Here is a 22,348-nt window from a genome sequence, read left to right as displayed (position 1 = left end):
GGAAAGCATACCAAACACCTTCTTCACTATCCTATCTACCTGCGACTCCACTTTCAAGGAGCTATGAACCTGCACTCCAAGGTCTCTTTGTTCAGCAACACTCCCTAGGACCTTACCATTAAGTGTATAAGTCCTGCTGAGATTTGCTTTCCCAAAATGTAGCACCTTGCATGTATTTCAGTCAGACCCATACCAACCCCTGTGCCCAGTGGTTCAGTCAGACCCACATTAAGCCTGTGTCCAGTTCTGGTCAGCCCTGACCTCAGTATTGAGTCCACTATTATTGTATTGGCTATTTGGTACTACAGCTGAAAATGTGTTTCTGGAAAAGCGCAGCAGGTCAGGCAGCATCCAAGAAACAGGAGAATTGACGTTTCGGGCATGAGCCCTTCTTCAGGAATCTCCAGCATCTGCAGTTCTCACTTTCTCCTATTTGGTACTACAATCCACTTCACTTCACTGCACTTCGTTTTTCTGCATACCCCTCCGATTTTTGTTCTCCAACACATAATCAGCTAATACTATTGGATCATCCTCCATGGCCCTTCGAGCCACTGCAGAGAGGTTTATATATAATATCTTCCTGTATATGACATTGTGTTCTCACATCGCCTCTGGCTGTTTGGTCAATTATCTTAAATCTGAGTCCCCTTGATACTGACCCTTTTAGCACAGGAAACATTTCTCCCTTATTTGCTCTCTAATATTTGCTCTATACCCTATGTATTAATGAAACAGCAATAACCATTCCCATTTGCATTAACATCAATTTCTAAGTTGCTGATTGTACTGTCTTAAGTGCTATATTTAATTCACACACAAACATCTGTTCTTACTTGCTCACATCTCACGCACTGACAGCAAGAACAAAGTGAAATCAATAGTACCTATGATAGACAGTGTACAGTCTATCGTAAAACAGATTTATCAAGGCAGAATTTGTTTTATTAGATTGCCTATAGTGTGGAAACAGGCCCTTCAGCCCAGCAAGTCCACACTGACCCTCTGAAGAGTAACCCACCCAGACCCATTCCCTTACATTTACCCCTGACTAATGGGTCTAAACTATGGGCAATTTAACATGGTCAATTCACCTGACCTGCACATTTTTGTATTGTGGGAGGAAACCCACACAGACATGGGGAGAATGTGCAAACTCCACACAGACAGTGTCCTGATGCGGGAATCGAACCCAGATTCCTGGCGCTGTGAGGCAGCAGTGCTAACCACTGGGCCACCATGATGCCCTTTTAGCTTATATATTTTCAGATCAGGATCCTTTATCAAGCCCATTTTGGGATATAAACAAAAATCAAACTGTTATATTGCCAGTGACTATCTAATGATTGTGTCTCAGATGCATGAATCAATCTGAGAACTATTCAGAAACGCCACTTGTTCAGCAATTTGTCACTTTCAGACTCAGGATTTCAGTGGGTGTAACAGATTTAACAGAGCTCCTGTCTGAAATAGGGAGACCCTGAGAAGTCGGGCTGACACATCGCGTTTGATTCTGGTGATTTAGAAGCTCTGAAAATGGTGGTGCCTGTGCTTCTGTCCATTTCTAGCATGGCCTAGGTGATACCTCCTGCTATAAAGGACATTGAGGGGACATGCCTGCTGTGCCAAGAGAAATATGAAAGCATATAGAGTCATACAGCACAGAAGCAGATACTTCAGTCCAACTAGTCCAGGCCGATCATAATTCCAAATTAAACTAGTCCCACCTGCCTGTGCTAGGCCTGTATCCCTCCAAACCTTTCTTATTTATGTATTTACCTAAATGTCTTTTAAACAGAGTAACTGTTGGTGGGCGGCACGGTGGCACAGTGGTTAGCACTGCTGCCTCACAGCACCAGAGACCCGGGTTCACTTCCCACCTCAGGCGACTGACTGTGTGGAGTTTGCACATTCTCCCCGTGTCTGCGTGGGTTTCCTCCGGGTGCTCCGGTTTCCTCCCACAGTCCAAAGATGTGCAGGTCAGGTGAATTGACCATGCTAAATTGTCCGTAGTGTTAGGTAAGGGGTAAATGTAGGGGTATGGGTGGGTTGCGCTTCGGTGGGTCGGTGTGGACTTGTTGGGCTGAAGGGCCTGTTTCCACACTGTAAAGTAATCTAATCAAAAAAAACCAAAACAAAAATCCTTAGACAGCACCTTCCAATATCTATGACCACTTCCATTTGGAAGGACAAGGGCAGTAGACACAAGGAACACCACCATCTTCAAGCTCCCTTCCAAGCCACTCACCATCCTTCCTTCATTGTTGCTCAGTCAAAAATCTTGAAATTCCCTCTCTAATGGTATTGTCAACCTACAGCATGTGGACTCCAGTGGTTCAAGAAGGCAGCTCACCACCACCTTCTGAAGGGCAACTCAGAATCAACCAACAAAGCCCACCTCCCACGAATGAATTTTAAAAATGTACTTTAGGACCCGGCCAGCTCAATCAGTAGTGCTGCTGCAGAGTCACTCTTGGGTGATGGACATTTAAATCCCCCATCCAGAGTACATGTTGCACCCTTGTCATTTTCAGTGCTTCCTCCAAGTGTTATTCAACATAGAGGCATCCTGATTCATCAGCCAAGGTGGGAGTGGGTTGTGTGATATGTGGTAATGAGCAAGAGGTTCCTTGTCCATGTTTGACCAGGTGCAATGAGACGTTGTTGCATCCAGAGTCAATGTTGAGGACTCCCAGGGCAAGTCCCCTACCGACTCCATACCATTGTGCTAGGTCTGTCTAGCCAGTGGAACGGGACATATCCAGAGATGGTGATGGCGGTGTCTGGGACATTTTCTATAAGGTATGATTCTGGGAGTATGACTATGACAGGCTGTTGATTGACTAGTTTGTGAGGCAGCACTCCCAATTTTGACACTCATCCCCAGACCTCAGTAAGGAGGACATTGCAGGGCTGTGTTTGCCATTGTTGTTTCTGATTTCTGGATTGACACCAGGTGCTCTAAACGGGTTCATTCCTTTGAGACTTTTAAGCAATTTGATATCACTGTCTGGTTTGCTCAACCATCTCAAAGGGCAGTGAAGAGTCAACCACATTGCTCTGGTTCTGGAAGCACATGTAGACCAGACCAAGTAAGGATGGCAAATTTCCTTCCTTAAAGTATTATCACTAGACTATTAATTCAGAGAACCAGGTAATTGTTCAGACACCTGAGTTCAATTCTTGCCCCTGCAGATGGTGGATTTTGAATTCAATAAAAATCTGGAATTCAGTCTGATGATGAAACCATTGTCAATTGCCAGGAAATCTGCTTCACTGAAGTCCTTTAGAGAAGGAAATTGCTGTCGTTATCTGGTCTGGCCATCATGTGACTCCAGACCTACAGTAATTTGGTTGACTATTAACTCCCTTCTGGCAGGGGCAGGGCAAGGGAACAGATCATGGTTAAGTGTCAATTAAGGGATCATTGGGTGTGTGTGCATATCTAAACATATATGTCAAGATTAGAGTGGGTGCTGGAAAAGCACAGCAGGTCAGGCAGCATCTGAGGAGCAGGAAAATTGACATTTCGGGCAGGAGCTCTTCATCAGGAATGAGGTGAAGGGCTCATATGGACATATATAAACATACATGTCCATATGGGGAACAAATAATCAGTGTGTGAAAGTTTTGTCCAGTGTGAATCGGAATAAAACTTTAATATAAAACCATAAGACGTAGGATCAGCAGGAATTCATATAGTCTGCTCTGCTATTTAGGGAGATTCAGGGTGAGTTAGTAAGTTTGCAAGGTGGAGTTGTGAATAATGTAGAAAGTTATCAAAGGATACAGCAGGATGTAGATCAGTTGCAGATGCGAGCGGTGAAATGGCAAATGGAGTTTAATCTGGGTAAGTCTGAGGTGCTGCACTTTGAGAGATCAAATGTTAAGAAAAAGTATATAGTTAGTGGCAGGACTCTGAATAGCATTGATGTACAGAAGGGTCTTGGGGTTCAAGTCCATAGCTTCCTGAAAGTGGCCACTCAAGTAGAGATAATTGTAAAGAAGGTGTACGGCATGCTTGCCTTAATTGGTCGGGCAATTGAGTACAAGAGTCAGGATGCCATGTTGCTGCAGCTTTATAAGACTTTGGTTAGGCCACACTGAGAATATTGCATTCAATTCTGGTCATCACATTACAGGAAGGATGCGAAGGCTTTGGAGAGGGTGCAGAACAGGTTTATCAGAGTGCTGCCTGGATTACAGGGTATGAGCTATAAGGAGAGGCTAAAAAAACTTAGGTTATTTTCTCTTGAGCGGCAGAGGCTGAGGGGAGACTTGATAAAAAATCTATAAAATTATGAGATACAGAGATAGGGTTGGCAGTCAGAATCCTTTTCCCAGAGGTGAAATGTCTAATACTAGGGGGCATGCATTTAAAGTGAGAGAGGGAAAGTTTAAAGGAGATGTGAGGGGCAAGTCTTTTTACACAGAAAGTGGTTGGAATCTGGAATGCACTGCCAGCAGTTGTGGTGGAGGCAGATATGGTAAGGACATTTAAGGGACTTTTAGATAAGCACATGAATATTGAAGGAATGGAGGGATATGGATCAAAAGCATGCAGAAGAGATTAGTTTCATTTGGCGTCATGTTCAGCACAACATCATGGGCCGAAGGGCCTGTTCCTATGCTGTATAGTTCTCTGTTTCATGTTCTATGTTCTATCACAACTGATCTAACAAACTTCAACTCCACTTTCCTGCCTTTTCCCCATTACCCTTGATTCCCTTACAGATTAAAAATCTTTCTGTCTTGGACTTGAATATATTTAATGGCCCCCTCTGTGTGAAAGACCTCCACAGATTTATTATGCTCTGAGAAAAGAAATTTCTCCTCATTTCTGTTCAAAATGTGTAACTCCTTATTCTGAAATTATTCCCTCTGGTATCAGACTCTTCCATAAGGAGCGGTGTCCTGCAGGTGTCTTTGGCCTCTGCTCTTTGTAGTTTTTTTAAATGACTTGGATGAGGAGGTTGAGGGGTGGGTTAGTAAATTTACAGATGACACAAAGGTTGGAGGTGCCGTTGATAGTATTGAGGGCTATTGCAGGCTGCAGCGTGACATAGACAGGTTGCAGAGCTGGGTTGAGAAATGACAGATGGAGTTCAACCTGGATAAATGTGAAGTGATGCATTTTGGAAGGTCGAACTTGAATACTGAATATAGGATTAAAACAGGATTCTTGGCAGTGTGGAGGAACAGAGGGATCTTGGTGTTCAGGTACATATATCCCTCAAAGTTGCCACCCAAGTGGATAGGGTTATTAAGACAGCATATGGTGTTTCGGCTTTCATTAACAGGGGGTTCAAGTTTAAGAGCTGCAAGGTTTTTCTATAGCTCTACAAGTCCCTAGTGAGACCACACTTGGAATATTGTGTCCAGTTCTTGTCGCCCTATTATAGGAAAGATACGGAGGCTTTGAAGAGGGTGCAAAGAAGGTTTACCAGGATGCTGCCTGGACTGGAGGACTTGTCTTATGAAGAGAGGTTGACTAAGCTTGGACTTTTCTCTCTGGAGAGAATGAGGAAGAGAGGTGACCTGATCGAGGTATACAAGAGGCATGGATAGAGTCAATAGCCAGAGACTTTTCCCCAGGGCAGGATTGACTGGGATGAGGGATCATAGTTTTAAGATATTAGGAGGAAGGTATTGAGGAGACATCAGAGGTAGGTTCTTTAGGCTGAGTTGTGAATGCATGGAATGCATTGCCAGCGGTGGTGATGGAAGCAGAGTCATTAGGGACATTTAAGCACCTGCTGGGCAAGCACATGGGCAGCAGTGAATTGAGGGATACATAGGTAAGGTTATTTTATTTTAGATTAGGATTAATCCTCGGCACAACATCATAGGCCAAAGGGCCTGTTCTGTGCTGTACTTTTCTAGGTTGTATTTTCTATGTTCTAAGGAAACAACCTATCTGCATCTACCCTATCAAATCATCTTGTAAGGTCAACTCTCATTCTTCTATATTCCAGCAAATACTGGACTCAAACTCCCCTCATTAGACTGTCCCTCATACCCAATATCAACCAAGTGAACATTCTCTGGATTGTCTCCAATGTTAGAATAGCTTTTCTTCAATATGGGGCCCAAAACTATTTACAGTATTCTATTTGTGGTGAGACTGGTGTCTTTATAGGGTTAGCAAAACTTATCTACTTTAAATTTCATTGCCTTTGAAATAAAAGGCAATATTCCATTGGCCTTTCTTATTTTTTTGATTGATGCATGAGTTCTCCCATAGTTCCTGCAGTGTTTCCCTATTTACATAATATTCAGCTCCTCTATTCTTCCTGCCAAAGTCTATAATCCCACATTTCCATACAGTATATTACATCTGCCAAGATCTTAGCACTTGCTTAACCTGTCTATACTCACCTGTGACACCCTTTGTGCCATCTTCACCACTTGAATTCCCACCTTTTTTTGTGTCATCATCAAACTTGGTGATAGTGCACTCACTTCCCTCATCCAAGTCATTAATATATATTGTAAAAGGTTGTAGTAATGGTAAGGTCCTAAGGGAGAGTTGCTAAACAAAGAGACCTTGGCATGCAGGTTCATAGTTCCTTGAAAGTAGAGTCGCAGGTGGTAGGATAGTGAAGAAGGCGTTTGGTATGCTTGCCTTTATTGGTCAGAGTATAGAGTACAGGAGTTGGGAGGTCATGTTGCGGCTGTACAGGACCTTGGTTAGGCCACTGTTGGAATATTACGTGCAATTCTGCCCTCCTGCCTATCTTGATGTTGTGAAACTTGAAAGGGTTCAGAAAAGATTTACAAGGATTTTGCCAGGATTGGAGGATTTGAGAGTTATAGGAAGAAGTTGAATAGGCTGTGGCTGTTTCCCTTGGAGCGTCGGAGGCTGAGGGGTGACCTTATAGAGGTTTACAAAATCATGAGGGACATGGACAGGGTAAATAGAGAAGGTCTTTTCTTTGGGGTGGGCGAGTCCAGAACTAGAAGGTATAGGTTCAGGGTGAGAGGGGAAAAGTATAAAAGAGACTTAAGGGGCAACGTTTTCACACAGAGGGTGGTGCGTGTGTGAAATAAGCTGCCAGAGAAAGTGGTGGAGGCTGGTACAATTGCAACATTTAAAAGGCAAAAGTGAGGACTGCAGATGCTGGAGATGAGAGTCCAGATGAGAGTGGTGCTGGAAAAGCACGGCAGGTCAAGCAGCATCTGAGGAGCAGGAAAATCAATGTTTCGGGCAAAAGCCCTTCACCTTCCCCTGCCACCGCAGGAATTGCAAAATCTGTGCCCACACTTGCCCCCGTCACCTCCATCCAAGGCCCCAAAGGAGCCTTCTACATCCATCAAAGTTTCACCTGCACATCCACCGATGTCACTTATTGTATCCGTTGCTCTCGATGCGGTCTCCTTTACATTGGGGAGACTGGACGCCTGCTTGCAGAGTACTTTAGGGAACATCTCCGGGACACCCGCACCAATCAACCACCCCCCCACCCCTGTCGCCGAACATTTCAACTCTCCCTCCCATTCTGCCGAGGACATGCAGGTCCTTGGCCACCTCCACCCCCGCTTCCTCACCACCCGACGCGTGGAGTAAGAACCCCTTCATCTTCCGCCTCGGACTTTACCAGTTTCCTCATTTCCCCCCACCTTACTCCAGTTCCAATCTGCCAGTTCAGCACCATCCTCATGACCTGTCCTACCTGCCAATCTTCCTTCCCACCTATCTGGTCCACCCTCCTCTCCGACCTATCACCTTCATCCTCACCTCCATCCACCTTTTGTACTCTTGGCTACCTTCTCCCCAGCCCCATCCCCCTCCCATTTATTTCTCCAACCCGGAGGCTCCCTGTCTCATTCCTGATAAAGGGCTTTTGCCCAAAACGTCGATTTTCCTTCTCTTCGGATGCTGCCTGATCTGCTGTCCTTTTACAGCACCACTCTAATCTAGACTGTGCAACATTTAAAAGGCATCTGGATGGCTATATGAATAGGAAGGGTTTGGAGGGATATGGGTCAGGTACTGGCAGCTGGGACTAGGTTGAGTTGGGATATCTGGTCAGCATGGACGAGTTCGACCAATGTGTCTGTTTCCGTGCTCTACATCTCCTTGACTCTATGACTGATCTCAATGGCATTCAACTACTTTGAGGTCGCGATCCTGAATTTCTCCCTTTTATTTCAACTCTCTGTCTTGTATTAGTTAGCTGATCTTCTCTTCATGCTAATATACGACCTCCGTACCATGGGTTTTTGTTTTATTAAGTAGCCTAGTATGTGGAACTTTCTCAAACACCTTCTGAAAATCCAAATATATTTTATCCACTGCTTCTCCTTTATCTATCCTACTTGTTAACTCCTCAAAGACTTCTAATAACTTGTTGGCAAAACTCAGCAGGTCTTGGCAGCATCTGTGGGAAGAAAGCAGAGTTAATGTTTTGAGCCAGGTGACTCTTCATTAGAATTGATAGCAACTAGAAAAAAAGAGTTATTTATGCTGAAGACAATGTTTGACGATCAGGGGGAGGTGAGTGAATAGATGGAGATGGAGCCCAGAGAGAGAGAGATATGAAACAAGTAGGAAAACAAGGAAACTATGGAGGGCAGGCTAGGACAGAAGAAAAGTGGCAATAAGAGCTAAGAGTAGGAGAGATTGGGTGAGCTGTGCTGAAAGGAGACCATACAATGTGATAGCAGGCCTGAGAATGGGTGAAAATTGGTTGGTTGTGCTAAAAGCAACCAATGTCATAATAGGACTGGATATGAGGGTGAGTAACAAACATGGAATAGTGCAATCAGGTTCTAAGTGATTGAACTTGATATTGGAGCCCAGAGGCTGCAGGATCCTCAAGCTGAAAATGAGACATTGTTCTTTGGGCTTGTGTTAATGCTCGCTGGAACATTGCAGCAAGCCTGAGATAGGGAACCAGGTGGTCTGTTGAAATGACAGGTGACTGGAAGCTCTGGCTCATTTTTACTGACAGATGTCCTGCAGATCAGTCACCCAAACTGTGCTTTGTCCCCCCAGTGTAGAGTAGTGAATACAGTAGACTGTGCAGGTAAATCACTGTTTCACCTGGAAGGTGTGTCTGGATGGTGAGTTGAGAGAAAGTAAATGGGCAGGTGTTACACCTCCTGTGATTGCATGGGAAGATACTGTAGGAGCGTGGAGAGGAGTGGACCAGAGTGTCCCAGAGGGAACAGTGCCCGCAGAAGGCTGACCAGGGAGGGGAAAGGAATATGTGTCTGATGGTGGGATCTCGCTGGAGGTGGTGGAAATTATGACTTACAATCCTCTGGATGTGGAAGCTGGGAGGGTAGAAAGTGAGGACCAGGGAGACTTTTCTGCTGTTGTGGGAGGGGACAGAGGGGGTCAGGGCCAAAGTTCGGGAGATGGATGAGACACAGCTGGGGGCCCTGTCAAACACGATGGTGGTAAATCCTTGGTTGAGAATGGAGGTGGACATTTCGGAGGCCGCCTTGTTGAAACTGACATCATCGGAACAGATGCATTGGAGATGGAGGAACTAGAGAATGGGATGGAGACCTTACAGGAAGTAGGATGAGAGGATGTATAGTCAAGGTAGTTTTGGGAATTGATGGACTTATAATGGATATTGGTGGTCAGCCCAGAAATGGAAACACAGATGTTGAGAAAGGGAAAGGAGGAGTTGGAGATGGACCAGTTGAAGGTGAGGGCAAGGTGGAATTTGGAAGCAAAATTGTGAAATATTTCCAGTCCAACAAGAGAGGGATGCAGCACCGATGGTGTCATCAATGTATCGAAGAAAGAATCATGGACAGGAGCTGGAATAGGACTAGAACAAGGAATGTTGCACATACCCCTAAAAGAGGTATGCATAACTGGGGCCCATGCAAGTATCCAGGATGACCGTTTCACCTGAAAAAAGTGGGAGTAGTTAAAGGAGAATTTGTTCAAAGTGATGACAACTTAGCCAGGCAGAGGAGGCTGGTGGTGGATGGGGATAATTCAAGCTTTTTCCAGGACAAAGCAGAGAGCCTGGAGACCAACCTGGGTGCAAAGGTACTGCACATCCATGGCAAAGAGGAGGAGGCTGGAGCCCACAAACTGAAAATTCTGAAACTGACATAAAGCATCAGGAGAATTGTGAATGTAAGTGGGGAAGGACAGGACAAGGGGAGGAAAAAAGATCAAGTCAAAGTAAGAAGAGGGGCAAGAGCAGGCAGAAACAGCAGCTCTACCCAGGTAGTTCTGTTTCTGGATTTTAGGGAGAAAGTAGAGTGGGTTGTATGGGTTTGGGGGACTATGAGCTAGGAGGCTGTCATGGGGGGATCCCAGATGAGGTGAGGGTGATGACAGTCATGGACACAAAAGCCTGGTATACCATGGTGGGGTCATGGTGGGGTGGTAGCAGCAAGTATTTGAGAACTGGAGCTCAGCTTCCACAACGTAGTGGCCAATATGCCAGACAACAACTGCACCACCCTTGTTGGCAGGTTTGATGACAAAGTCAGGATTGGACCGAAGAACATGGAGTGCAGTCAGTTCAGAGAGAGAGAGTTTTGAATGGGTGAAGGGGACAGAAAAATTAAAGTGACTGATGTCACGTCGACAGTTCTCAATGAGTAAGTTGAGTGTGGGTAAAAAGGTCAGGGAGGGGGGATATCCCAGTGGATGGACTGTTATGGACCAGACGACACTCCCTCAAAATATCAAGGAGATTGCTTAGATCCTAACTTCTAATTAAAAGCAAGTGTAGGATGCTGTGTTCCAGATCTGATTCGACTGGTCCACTAGTAGGCTTTAAGAAAAACACACAATACTGTTATATCACAATTAAAATACAAATGAATAAAAACTTTGACTCTGTTAAAATACTTAATAATACATTATTTAATGACTAATCATCAACTGTCCCAATAAGCAACATCCCCTAAACACACTCTTGGCAGAGGCAAATCTAGAAAACAATTTTTCCTCATGTGCTATCACGTCTACAGTCTGGGAGAAAGAAACACCAAAAGAAACAATCTAGCAGCAGAGGTGAACTCAAGCTTTTAGCTGCAGTAGAAAGAGAGCTCTATTTATTAGCTTCAACAAATCCCAACTGAAAGCACAGTTAAAACCCTAGGTCTGTGTGAGCCTGACTTTTACCTCCATCCACTCATGCTTCTATTGTTTAATCTAAAAAAGCACTCAGGGAGCTCAAAGCTGTTTACCCATTGCTTTTGAAGCAGATATTCAGTACCACTGTGGCAACACCTCTCTGCAAGAGAAACAGCACAGAACAAATCTCTCTTAAAGGCACAGTACCGTCAAAGGAGAGCATTGAAGGCAAGTGAAAGTGTCTGTGGGATGGCAGGGGGAGGTCCCCTGTCCACAGAAATGGGCATGGTGGGGGGGGGGGAGTTGATGATGGAAGAAGTGTTCAATGTCATGTCCAGCCTGAAATTCATTGAGGTGGGGGCACAGAGGGATAAAACTGAGCCCTTTGCTGAGTACAAAACATTCAGCATCAGAGAGCTGCAGGGATAGTAAATATCTAACAAGATTTGGGGTCAGGAGAAGGGATGGAGTCAGAGTAAAAGCTAGGGGAGGGAGGTTCCAGAGTATCTAACAGTCCTGATAGAGTCAACAGACTCAAAACTCAAACTAGTTTCTTTCCACAGATGCTGCCAGACCTACTGAGTTTCCGAGTAATTTCTGTTTAGTTCGAGATCTCCAGCACCTGCAGTTCTTTGTTTCATTCTAGTAAATTGATCAGACAATTTCCCCTTCACAAAGTCTTTTCAACTCTGCTTGATCATATTATGTATTTCTAAATATATTGTGATTGCATTCTTTATAATAGACAAACGATTCCCCAAAGCCAGATGTTAAACTCACTGGCCTATAGATGGAAAAATGTATGCCCAAACTCAGTCCTTTAACCTCTGGTGTTTAACAACTGTTACTGAGACTAGCTTTATATTTTGGATTTTACAGAGTTCACATTCCTCTAGTATTATGTTTTCATGTAGAATAAACAAAACCGTTCCTTTTATGGAATTTCTTTGAATATTTTTTGAATATGTACAAATTGCATTATCGATCGTTGTGTCTTCCAGATATCAACTTGTGGTGATTATACTGACGTACCTCTTACCATTGATTGTGATGGGAGTCGCCTATACAAAGGTGGGAAAAACACTGTGGGCCAGCGAAATACCCGGAGACTCAACAGAAAGATATAGTGAGCATTTGAATGCAAAACGAAAGGTTTGTAGCAAAACAAAAAAAAAGATCTGTCATCAGTTTGATTTAGAGAGGAGGGCATGTACCTGATGAATGCTTGCCATCACCTAAAACCAATGGGATTAATTCATTCAGTTAAATAGACTGCCATGGTTGTTACTGAGTTTAAATCCTTATTCCTTGAATTGTTTAATTTTTAATTCATTGATGGGATATGCACATCCCTTGCTAGGCCAGCATTTATTGCTCATCTCTAATTATTCTGGAGAAAGTGGTGGTGAGCTGCCCACTTGAAGCATGGTCAGGGCGAGGGGAAGGAGAGTGGACAGAACAGGACAAAGGACATTGGACAGGACAGGGAGAGAGTGTGAGTGTGGAGAGAGTGGGTAGGGAGAGAGTGGACAGGATGAGGGGAAGAGATGGACAAGGTGGGGACAGAGTGTGGACAGAATGGGGGAGAGTGAACACGGTGAAGTGGGAAGAGTGGACAGGGTGGGGAGAATTGGCAAATTGGATCCAGAATTGACAAATTAGCAGGAAGCAGACTATGATTGTGGATGAGAGGTGTTTTTCCAACTCGAAGTCTGCATCCAGTAATTGATAGGGAGCCGTTGTTGTTTGTGGTTAATATAAATGATTTAGACTTGGATGTAGGACGGTTAAATGTAAGTGGGTAGGACAAGCATGGCGAAGGAATACAGGATGAACAGCAGGATCCTGGGGAGCACTGAGGATCAAAGGGACCTTGGTATGCGTGCCTGTTCCCTTAAGATATCAGAACAGTTGAATAAAGTGGTTAATAAGGCATATGGTATACCGGCCTTTTATCAGTCAAAGCATAGAATTTGAGAGCAGGCAGGTGAAGCTGGAACTGTAGAAAATATTGCTTAGGCCACAGCTTGAGTATTGTCTGCAGTTCTGGAGGGATGTGATAGCACTGGAGAGGGTGCAGAGGAGATTTAGAGTTATAGAGAGAGCCATACAGGATAGAAAGAGGCTCTTTGGCCCACCATATCTAAGCCGACCAACAAACACCAAACTACACTCATCTCATTTACCTGCACTTTATTTATATCCTACTATGTCCTGGCATTTTAAGTACTTGACAAGGTGCTTCTTAGATGTTGCGAGTGTACCTGCCTCCACCACACTCTCAGGCTGTGTGTTCCATATCTCTATCACCCTTTGTGTGAAAAAAACTCTTAGATCTCCGCTGAACCACTTATTTCTCACTTTAAACTTATGTCCTCTGATCTTAGACACATCTACCATAGGGAAGAAATTCTCACGATCTACCCTATCTATGCCACCCGTAATATACCCAGTCAGATCCCCCCAGCCTCCTCTGCTCCATGGAAAATAAACCAAGCCACTATCGAGTCTCTCTTCATAACTGAGACTTTCCACCCCAGGCAACATCCTGGTGAATCTCCTCTGAGCCCTCTCCTGTGCAGTCATGAACTTCCAAATGTGTGGTGACTAGAAATGCACACAGTGTTCTATCTGTGGCCTAACTAATGTTTTGTAAAGCTGTAATTTTACTAGGGTGTTGTTTGGGTTGAAGACTTGCAGTTATGAAGAGAGATTGGATAGACTGGGTTTGCTTTCCTTGGAGCAGAGGAGATTGAGAGGGGACCTGATTGAGATGTATACACTTATGAGGGGCATAGATAGGGGAGACACAAAGAAATTTTACCCCTTCAAGGAGGGATCAATGACCAGGAACAGATTTAAGGTAAGGGGTAGAAGGTTTAGAGGAGATGTGAGGAAAGGCTTTTTCAGCTAGAGGGTGGTGGGAATCTGTAAGGATGGAAAAGGCTGAAACCCTTATAACGTTTCAGGAGTATTTAGATGTGCACTCGCAATGCCAAAGAATACAAGGCTATGGGCCAAGTGCTGGAAAATAGAGATACAGGGCCTGGCGTTATATTGTTCTGCATGATACAGGAGCTGGTGGACCTTACCTATAGTAAGTGCTGGATGCTTCAAGAATTCTCGCTCAGAGTTGATGAGTTGGAATCTGAGCTTCGAACACTGCAACACATCAGGGAGGGGGAATGTTACCTGGATTCTGTGTTTCAGGAGGCAGTCACATCCCTCCTTAGATTAACTACCTCAAATTAAGTTAGTAGTCAGGGACAGGAGTGACTATTAGTGAGACAGTTAGCAGGTCCAGAAGGTAATGCTGAAGGAGCCTCAGCCCTTGAGCTTGTCTAACAGATTTGAGATTCTTGCTCCCTATGTGGACAAGAGTGGGAGTTGTAGGGAGGATGAGCAAACTGACCATAGCACTGTGGTATGCCATTCAAGAGAAGGGTTGAAAAGAGAAATGTAGTTCTAATTGGTATAGTATAGCAGGGGAATAGACACAATTCTCTGTGGCCAGCATTGAGAGTCCCAAAGGCTGCATTGCCTGCCTAGTGCCCAGCTTCAGGATATCTCACCTGGGCTGCAGAGGAACTTGGAGAGGGAGGGGACAGAACCAATTATCATGGTTCATGTAGGTACCAGTGATGTAGGTAGAAAGAGGAATGAGGTTCTGCTGAGGGAATATGAGCAGCTTGGGATTAAATTGAGAGCAGAACCAAAAAGGAGGCATCTACTTGAACTAGTTGGCACAGGGTCAACAAGATTAAAGAGGATTGACTCAAAGATTGGTGTGGAAGAAACAGGTTTTAATTCATGGTGTACAAGGAAAAGAGGGAGTTATTCCAATGGGATGGGTTCCACCTGATTCAAGCTGGGACCAGAGTCCGGGCAAATTGCATAACCGGGACTGTGGATAGGGCTTTAAAGAGTTGGAGGAATTGTGGGGTGTTCAGATGCATGGAAAATTAAAACTCAAAGGTAAAGGACAAGTTGGGATTGCAGGAAAGGTTTGGAGGGATATGGTCCAGGTGCTGGCAGGTGGGACGAGACTAGGTTGGGATAGCTGATCAGCGTGGACGAGTTGGACTAAAGGGTCTGTTTCCATGATGTACATCTCTATGACTCTATCTCTATGAACAGTTGGAGAATTTAAAAAGAACAGTGCAATAATTATGGGTAACTTTAATCTTCATGTTGATTGGGTTAATCAAATTAGAAAGGTAGCTATGGCAACAAATTCATAGAGTGCATTAGTGATGGTGCTGATTGTACCCAAAAAATAGAAGGAAGGGACAGAATGCTTGAATGTCAAATTGCACCAAAGAACCATTAGAGTGTAGAGAAATGTGATAATAGAACAAAGTTGAAGGCTTCATATCTTTACGCATAAAGCTTTCAGAATAGGGTAGACAAACTCACAGCACAAATTGAAGTAGATGAATATGATCTCACAGCCATTACAGAGGTATGGTTACAAGGTGATCAAAATGGCGACTTAACATTCAGGGATTCAAAGTTTGTGAAAAGATTTGTAGCTTGGGTGCTCGTTGTTGTGGTTCTATTCGCCAAGCTGGGCATTTGTGTTGCAGATGTTTTGTCCCCTGTCTAGGTGACACCCTCAGTGCTTGGGAGTCTCCTGTGAAGCGCTTCTGTGATGTTTCCTCCGGCATTTATAGTGATTTGTATCTGCCGCTTCCGGTTGTCAGTTCCAGCTGTCCGCTGCAGTGGCCGGTATATTGGGTCCAGGTCGATGTGCTTCTTGATTGAATCTGTGGATGAGTGCCATGCCTCTAGGAATTCCCTGGCTGTTCTGTGTTTGGCTTGTACACATTTTCAGCTCTGATCTTCAGCATCTGCAGTCCTCACTTTCTCCTCCATTATGGATATGACACCTTGGTTCTAAAAGGCCATCCATTTGAGGGCAATCACAGCTACAGTAGTGATGAATAAAACTACTCAATTGTTTTTACTTAATATGAACTATCAGTCAGATTATTATGTATTATGAAATGCAGTCAGATCAAGGGTCCAAATCTGTATCTAACTTTTTTTTCAAGATATATTGACTAACTTGGAAAGAAAATAGTTAACATCTATAGCATATCATCGACAAACACAGGGAAGGCGTTAAAGATACGCAATCAGATTCTCAAGACAATGATGAAAGCACATTGTCATGAAGATTCCTTTGAATAGGGCAAAGGTCAGTTTTTCTGTTATTTGCTACCAGTGATTTGGCAAATGAATCTACGGGGTTCAATCCATTCAAATTAATTTATGGTCATGAGATAAGAGGTTCATAATAAGCTTTTAGAACAGGAAGATGAATGTTAGATCATTTGTCTGTGTTTCTAGAGAGACTGGCAGGAGTTTACAAAGAAGACAGGAATTTTTAAAAACTTCACAGGCAGAGATGAAAGAATGGGCAAGTAGGGATGCAGATAGCAGAACATTTCAAGCCAGAGATGTGGGGTTAAGCATAGAAACATAGAAAACAGGAGCAGGAGTAGGTAATTCGACACTTTGTGTCTGCTGTGTCATTCAATATTATCATGGCTGATCATCCAGCCCAGTACCCTGTCCCCACTTTTTCCCCATACCCTTTGATCCTTTTAGCCCTAAGAACTATATTAACTCCTTCTTGAAAACATTCAATGTTTTGGCCTCAACTGCTTTCTGTGGTAGAGAATTCCACAGGCTCACCACTTTCTGGATGAAGAAACTTCAACTCAGTCCTGAATGGCCTATCCTGTATCCTTAGACTGTGACCTGTTAGTATTGTTACCTTTACAGGAGGAAAATCTGAAGACAAGATTCAGTGGTCTATATAAGGTAATTAAGAAGGTCAGTGAAGTGAATTATCTGATGGACACTCTATATCAAAGGAAGAAAGATCAGTTATACCATGTTAATATAGAGTCATAAAGATGTACAGCAAAAAACAGACCTTTCGGTCCAACTTGTCCATGCTGACCAGATATTCCAACAAAATCTAGTTCCACCTGCCAGCACCTGGTCCATATCCCTCCAAACCCTTCCTATTCATATATCCATCCAGATGCCTTTTAAATGTTGCAATTGTACCAGCCTTCACCACTACCTCTGGCAGCTCATTCCATACATGTACCACCCTCTGTGTGAAAAAGTTGCCCCTTAAGGTCTCTTTTATATCTTTCCCCTCTCACCCTAAACATATGCCCTCTAGTTCTGGACTCTCCCACCCCAGGGAAAAAACTTTGTCTAGTTATCCTATCCATACCCCTCATGATTTTATAAACCTCTAAAAGGTCACCCCTCAGCCTCCGACGCTCCAGGGAAAACAGCCCTAGCCTGTTCAGCCTCTCCCTATAGCTCAAATTCTCCAACCCTGGCAACATCCTTGTAAATTTTTTCTGAACCCTTTCAAGTTTCACAACAACAAGTTCCACGCAAGTTGAAAGAGTTGTTAAAAGGAGTATTTTTTTTTCGATCAATATCTTCATTCATTTTCTGCTTTTTACTTTCACCCAAATAGATCAGCATCATCCAATCCTAGCTTATCTCTCACAACAGTCTTCATTTCATCTCTTATTAATAGTGCTACCCCATCACCTTTCCATGCCTCCTATCTTTCTAAAAGGTCAAACATCCCTGAATGTTGTTGTGGTTCTGTTCGCTGAGCTGGGCATTTGTCTTGCAGACATTTCGTCCCCTGTCTAGGTGACATCCTCAGTGCTTGGGAGCCTCCTGTGAAGCGCTTCGGGCATGAGCCCTTCTTCAGGAAGGGCTCATGCCCGAAACATTGATTCTCCTGCTCCTTGGATGCTGCCTGACCTGCTGCGCCTTTCCATGAACACATTTTCAGGTCATATCCATAATGGTAAGGATGCACTGGTGATGTGCTTTCATTTTCTGATAATGATCCTTGACAGTCTACCATCACCCTACTGGATGCTTCTACAAAAACCAGTATCGGTACTAAAGGTGCTGGATAGATTGTATGTTATACATTTAGAATGTATGATATATCTTACAACATTGTGCTATATCCTTATGAACATCCTGGGGAATATCATTGACCAGCTGAACTAGACTCACTATTTAAATACATTGGCTATGAGGGCAGTTCAGAGACTAGGAACACTGTGACAAGTAACTCACCTCTTGACTCCACAAGGACTGTACAAATCAGGAGTGTAATGGAATACTCTACACTTGCTTGGATGGGTGCAGCTCCAACAATACTCAAGAAACTTGACACCATCCAGGACACAACAGCTGACTTCATTGGTACCATGTTCACAAACATCCATTCCCTCCACTACTGACGTTCAGTCGCAGCAGTGTGTACTATCTGCAAGATGCACAGCAGAAATTCACCAAACATCTGCCACAGGTGTTGCAAAGCCACAGCCACTTCCACCTAGAAGGACAAAAGCAGCAGATACCATGGGCATACCACCAGAAGCAGAAGTCTTCTCAGGAGAAAAGTAACAACATTGAGCAGGGGGGATGTCACTTCCACTATGTTAGAGTGATACAGCATCAGTCACAACAAGCCAGACAGAACTTAATTGATACAAACCCTCACGAGATAATGAGTTAGGTGTGCACATTGTTGATTGAATGTGGATTTTGTGTCATATCAAAATCATTTGCTTACTAAAGCATTTGACAAAGTCCCTTATGATCGCTGGTCCAGAAGACTAAGTCACATGGAATCCACAGTGAGTAGTAAGTTAGATACAAAATTGGCTTGACCGAAGACAGGATGTTTCTCAAGTGGTGTTTTTTTGACTGGAGTTCTGTGACCAGTGGTACTCTACAAGGATCAGTACTAGGACCTCTGTTTGTCATATATGTAAATGATTTGGATGAAAATGTAGGTGGTCTGATTAGTAACTTTAGGCAAAAGTGAGGACTACAGATGCTGGAGATTAGAGTCGACAGTGTAGTACTGGAAAAACACAGCAGGTCAGGCAGTATCCAAGGAGCAGGAGAGTCGGTGTTTCGCACAAAAGTCCTTCATCAGGAATCAGTAAGTTTGATTAGTAAGTTTGCAGATGACACAAAAATTGATGGAGTTGGCAATGATGAGGAAGGATTTCGAAGGATACAGCAGGATAAAGACCAGTTTGAAAGTTGGGCAGAAAAATGGCAGATGGATTTTGATCTGGAGAGGTTACAATGTTGCATTTTGGGAGGTCAACTGAAAGAGGGAAGTGTACAGTAAATGGCAGAACCCTTAGAGGCATTGATATATGAGGGATCTTGGGATGCAAGCCCATAGCTCCCTCAAAGGAGCAACACAAGTGTATAAGATGATAAAGAAAGGATACAGCATGCTTGCTTCCATTGTTCGGGAATTGAGTATAAAAGTTGGAGAGTCATGTTGTAGCTATATAGAACTTTAGTTAGGCCACATTTGGAGTATTGTGTGAAGTTCTGGTTGCCATACTATAGGAAAGGTGTGGGGGTTTTGGAGAGGGTGTAAAAGAGGTTTACCAGGATGTTGTCTGGATTGGAGTGTATTAGCTATAAGTAGAGGTTGGACAAACCTTGATTATTTTCGCTATAGTGTCAGAGGCTGAGGGATGCCCTGATAGAAGTATATAAAATTATGTGGGGCGTGGAGAAGATGGATAGTCAGAGTCTTTTTCCAAGGGTGGAATTATCAAATATTCAAGGGCGTGGGTTTGAAGTGAGGGGGGGGGGGGGGGGGGGAAATTTAAAGGATTTGTGCAAAGAAAGGTTTTTACACAGATGATGATAGGTGCCCGGATCACATTGCTGGGGAGATAGTATAAGCAGATAGAATACCAACATTGAATAGGCAGAAAACAGATCATGTATCACACAGATGGGATTAGTTTAGAATAGTATTATGTTCGGCACAGATATGGTGGGCTGAAGGACCTGTTCCTGTGCTGTACTGTTCTAGGTTCTATGTTCTATAAAGGTAAGCAGCCCTTGTGATGTGCAAAAGCAAATGCAGTTTCTCTGTTAATTCTGTCTTTGCCTCTTTTATTGTGCAATAACTGTTGCTGTTATCAACTGTTTGAAGGCTGGTCCCACTTTGCAGAAAGACATTGTCTGGACATTAGAGAAAGGTTAGCACTCATTCATACATGATTTGAACATCATCTGGCACTAAGTAAAATCGCTTCTGAGACATCCATAATAATTGCAGATTTGAGAGCTGTGCAGTGAGTCCTGCATGGCCATGATCTGTTGAAGAGGTATCCTGATGCAGATTCTTCTATCCACCCATCATTACTCAATTTTCAGTGCTTGCAAATTCATATATGCCGCTAAAAGAATACGCAAGGCTTCAGTTGACTTTACCACAACACCTGAATTTCAGTTAGCGCTTAAAAATTCTTCTGTAACCAGAAAAATGCAGTGTGGAGCAGAGTTTAGTTAGTGCAGGGGATATTGTGCATCAGCTACGTTTGAATAGTTTAAATGAACCTTTGCCCCAGAGTAGTGTGCCTTCATGAATGAACTTTTATACAGATAAGTGTGAAACAAGAACGCAAGGCATAAAGATATTAACTTTATAACCTGAAGTCTCCTTACTAAAATACTCACTCATGAATGTAAGAATTGAATCAACATCTCACCTGTAGAACATCTATTCTTCTTCGGATGTATGAAGAGGCTGTTAAACTCAGTCATGATATCCACATCTCCTGATTCTGCAGCTAAAAGATCAGTTCAACAGACAGGTAAGACTGGAAATGCAGAGCTGCAAGGGAAGTGCTGTGCACTCCTCCAGTTCATGGAAATGGTATTCACTTTGATGGCTTTCTCCAGCCAGACTAGTCCTCAGGGAAAAGGATGGCTGTCCTCTCCACAGCCATCTTCAGGCACTGAAAACAAAAGCAGGGTTTCAGCTTCCCTTTCTCAAACATCTCCTTTGGTAATGTTTTCCAACAAATATGGAATGGTTGTTCTTGGTTTGCCATGTTTGAATTAGTGCACAACTGGAGTTTAACCATGGCACCCCACGGTCATGGAAACCCTCCATGAAACTCGCTGAAAATGACATTTAGCTCAATTATGGGAAGATTCCACCTTGTGTTGGTAATCCATTCTTGATGGGACGGACTGCGTGCCGGGATTCGCTGTGATCACATTCTATTCTAATCGGGATTAACATTGCACTGATAAATTATTCCAGGTAGCATGGACTCTGTTTTGGTAAGCAATTCCAGAACCTATTGAGACTTTGTGTAGTTGATCTATTTCACAGTGGATTTAGAACATAAAACATAGAACAGTACAGCACAGAACAGGCCCTTCAGCCCACAATGTTGTGCCAACCATTGATCCTCATGTAAGGTAAACCTAATGTACAAACCCTCAAATTTCTGTGACCGTATGCAAGTCCAACAGTCTATTAAATATCCGCAATGACCTTGCTTCCACAACTGCTGCTGGCAACGCATTCCATGCTCTCACAACTCTCTGCGTAAAGAACCCGCCTTTGACATCCCCTCTATACTTTCCGCCAAACAGCATAAAACTATGACTCCTCGTGTTACCAATTTCTGCCCTGGGAAAAGGTCTCTGGCTATCAACTCTATCTATGCCTCTCATTATCTTGTACACCTCAATTTGGTCCCCTCTCTTCCTTCTTTTTTCCAAAGAAAAAGGTCCGAGCTCAGTCAACCTCTCTTCGTAAGATAAGCCCTCCATTCCAGGCAACATCGGGGTAAACCTCCTCTGAACCCTCTCCAAAGCATCCACATCTTTCCTATAATAGGGCGACCAGAACTGGACACAGTATTCCAAATGCGGTCTAACCAAAGTTTTATAGAGCTGCAACAAGATCTCACGGCTCTTAAACTCAATCCCCCTGTTAATGAAAGCCAAAACACCATATGCTTTCTTCACAACCCTGTCCACTTGGGTGGCAATTTTAAGGGATCTATATACCTGCACACCAAGATCCAGCTGTTCCTCCACACTGCCAAGAATCCTGTCTTTAATCCTGTACTCAACTTTCAAGTTCGACCTTCCAACATGCATCACTTTGCACTTATCCAGGTTAAACTCCATCTGCCACCTCTCAACCCATGTCTACATCCTGTCAATGCCACGCTGCAGCCTACAACAGTCCTCAATACTGTCAACCTTTGACACCTCCAACCTTTGTGTCATCTGCAATCTTGCTAACCCATCCTTCAATCTCCTCATCCAAGTCATTAATAAAAATTACAAACAGTAGAGTCCCAAGGACAGAGCCCTGTGGAACACCACTCACCACTGACTTAATAGACAATAGACAGTAGACAATAGATGCAGGAG

General features: G+C 43.6%; 1 protein-coding gene across 1 annotated transcript in view; it reads left to right on the top strand.

The window, feature by feature from the left end:
* tacr2 (tachykinin receptor 2) overlaps positions 1 to 22,348 on the top strand; it is a 97,462-nt gene that overhangs the window by 40,280 nt on the left and 34,834 nt on the right. Inside the window, exon 3 of the mRNA XM_043683148.1 lies at positions 12,061 to 12,211. Within this exon, the coding sequence (XP_043539083.1) occupies positions 12,061 to 12,211 (151 nt within the window). The remainder of the gene's footprint in view (positions 1 to 12,060; positions 12,212 to 22,348) is intronic.

This window comes from Chiloscyllium plagiosum, chromosome 46 (genome assembly GCF_004010195.1).
Source record: "Chiloscyllium plagiosum isolate BGI_BamShark_2017 chromosome 46, ASM401019v2, whole genome shotgun sequence".
Taxonomy (NCBI): Eukaryota; Metazoa; Chordata; class Chondrichthyes; order Orectolobiformes; family Hemiscylliidae; genus Chiloscyllium; species Chiloscyllium plagiosum.
This window is presented reverse-complemented; position numbering and strand designations above follow the sequence as displayed.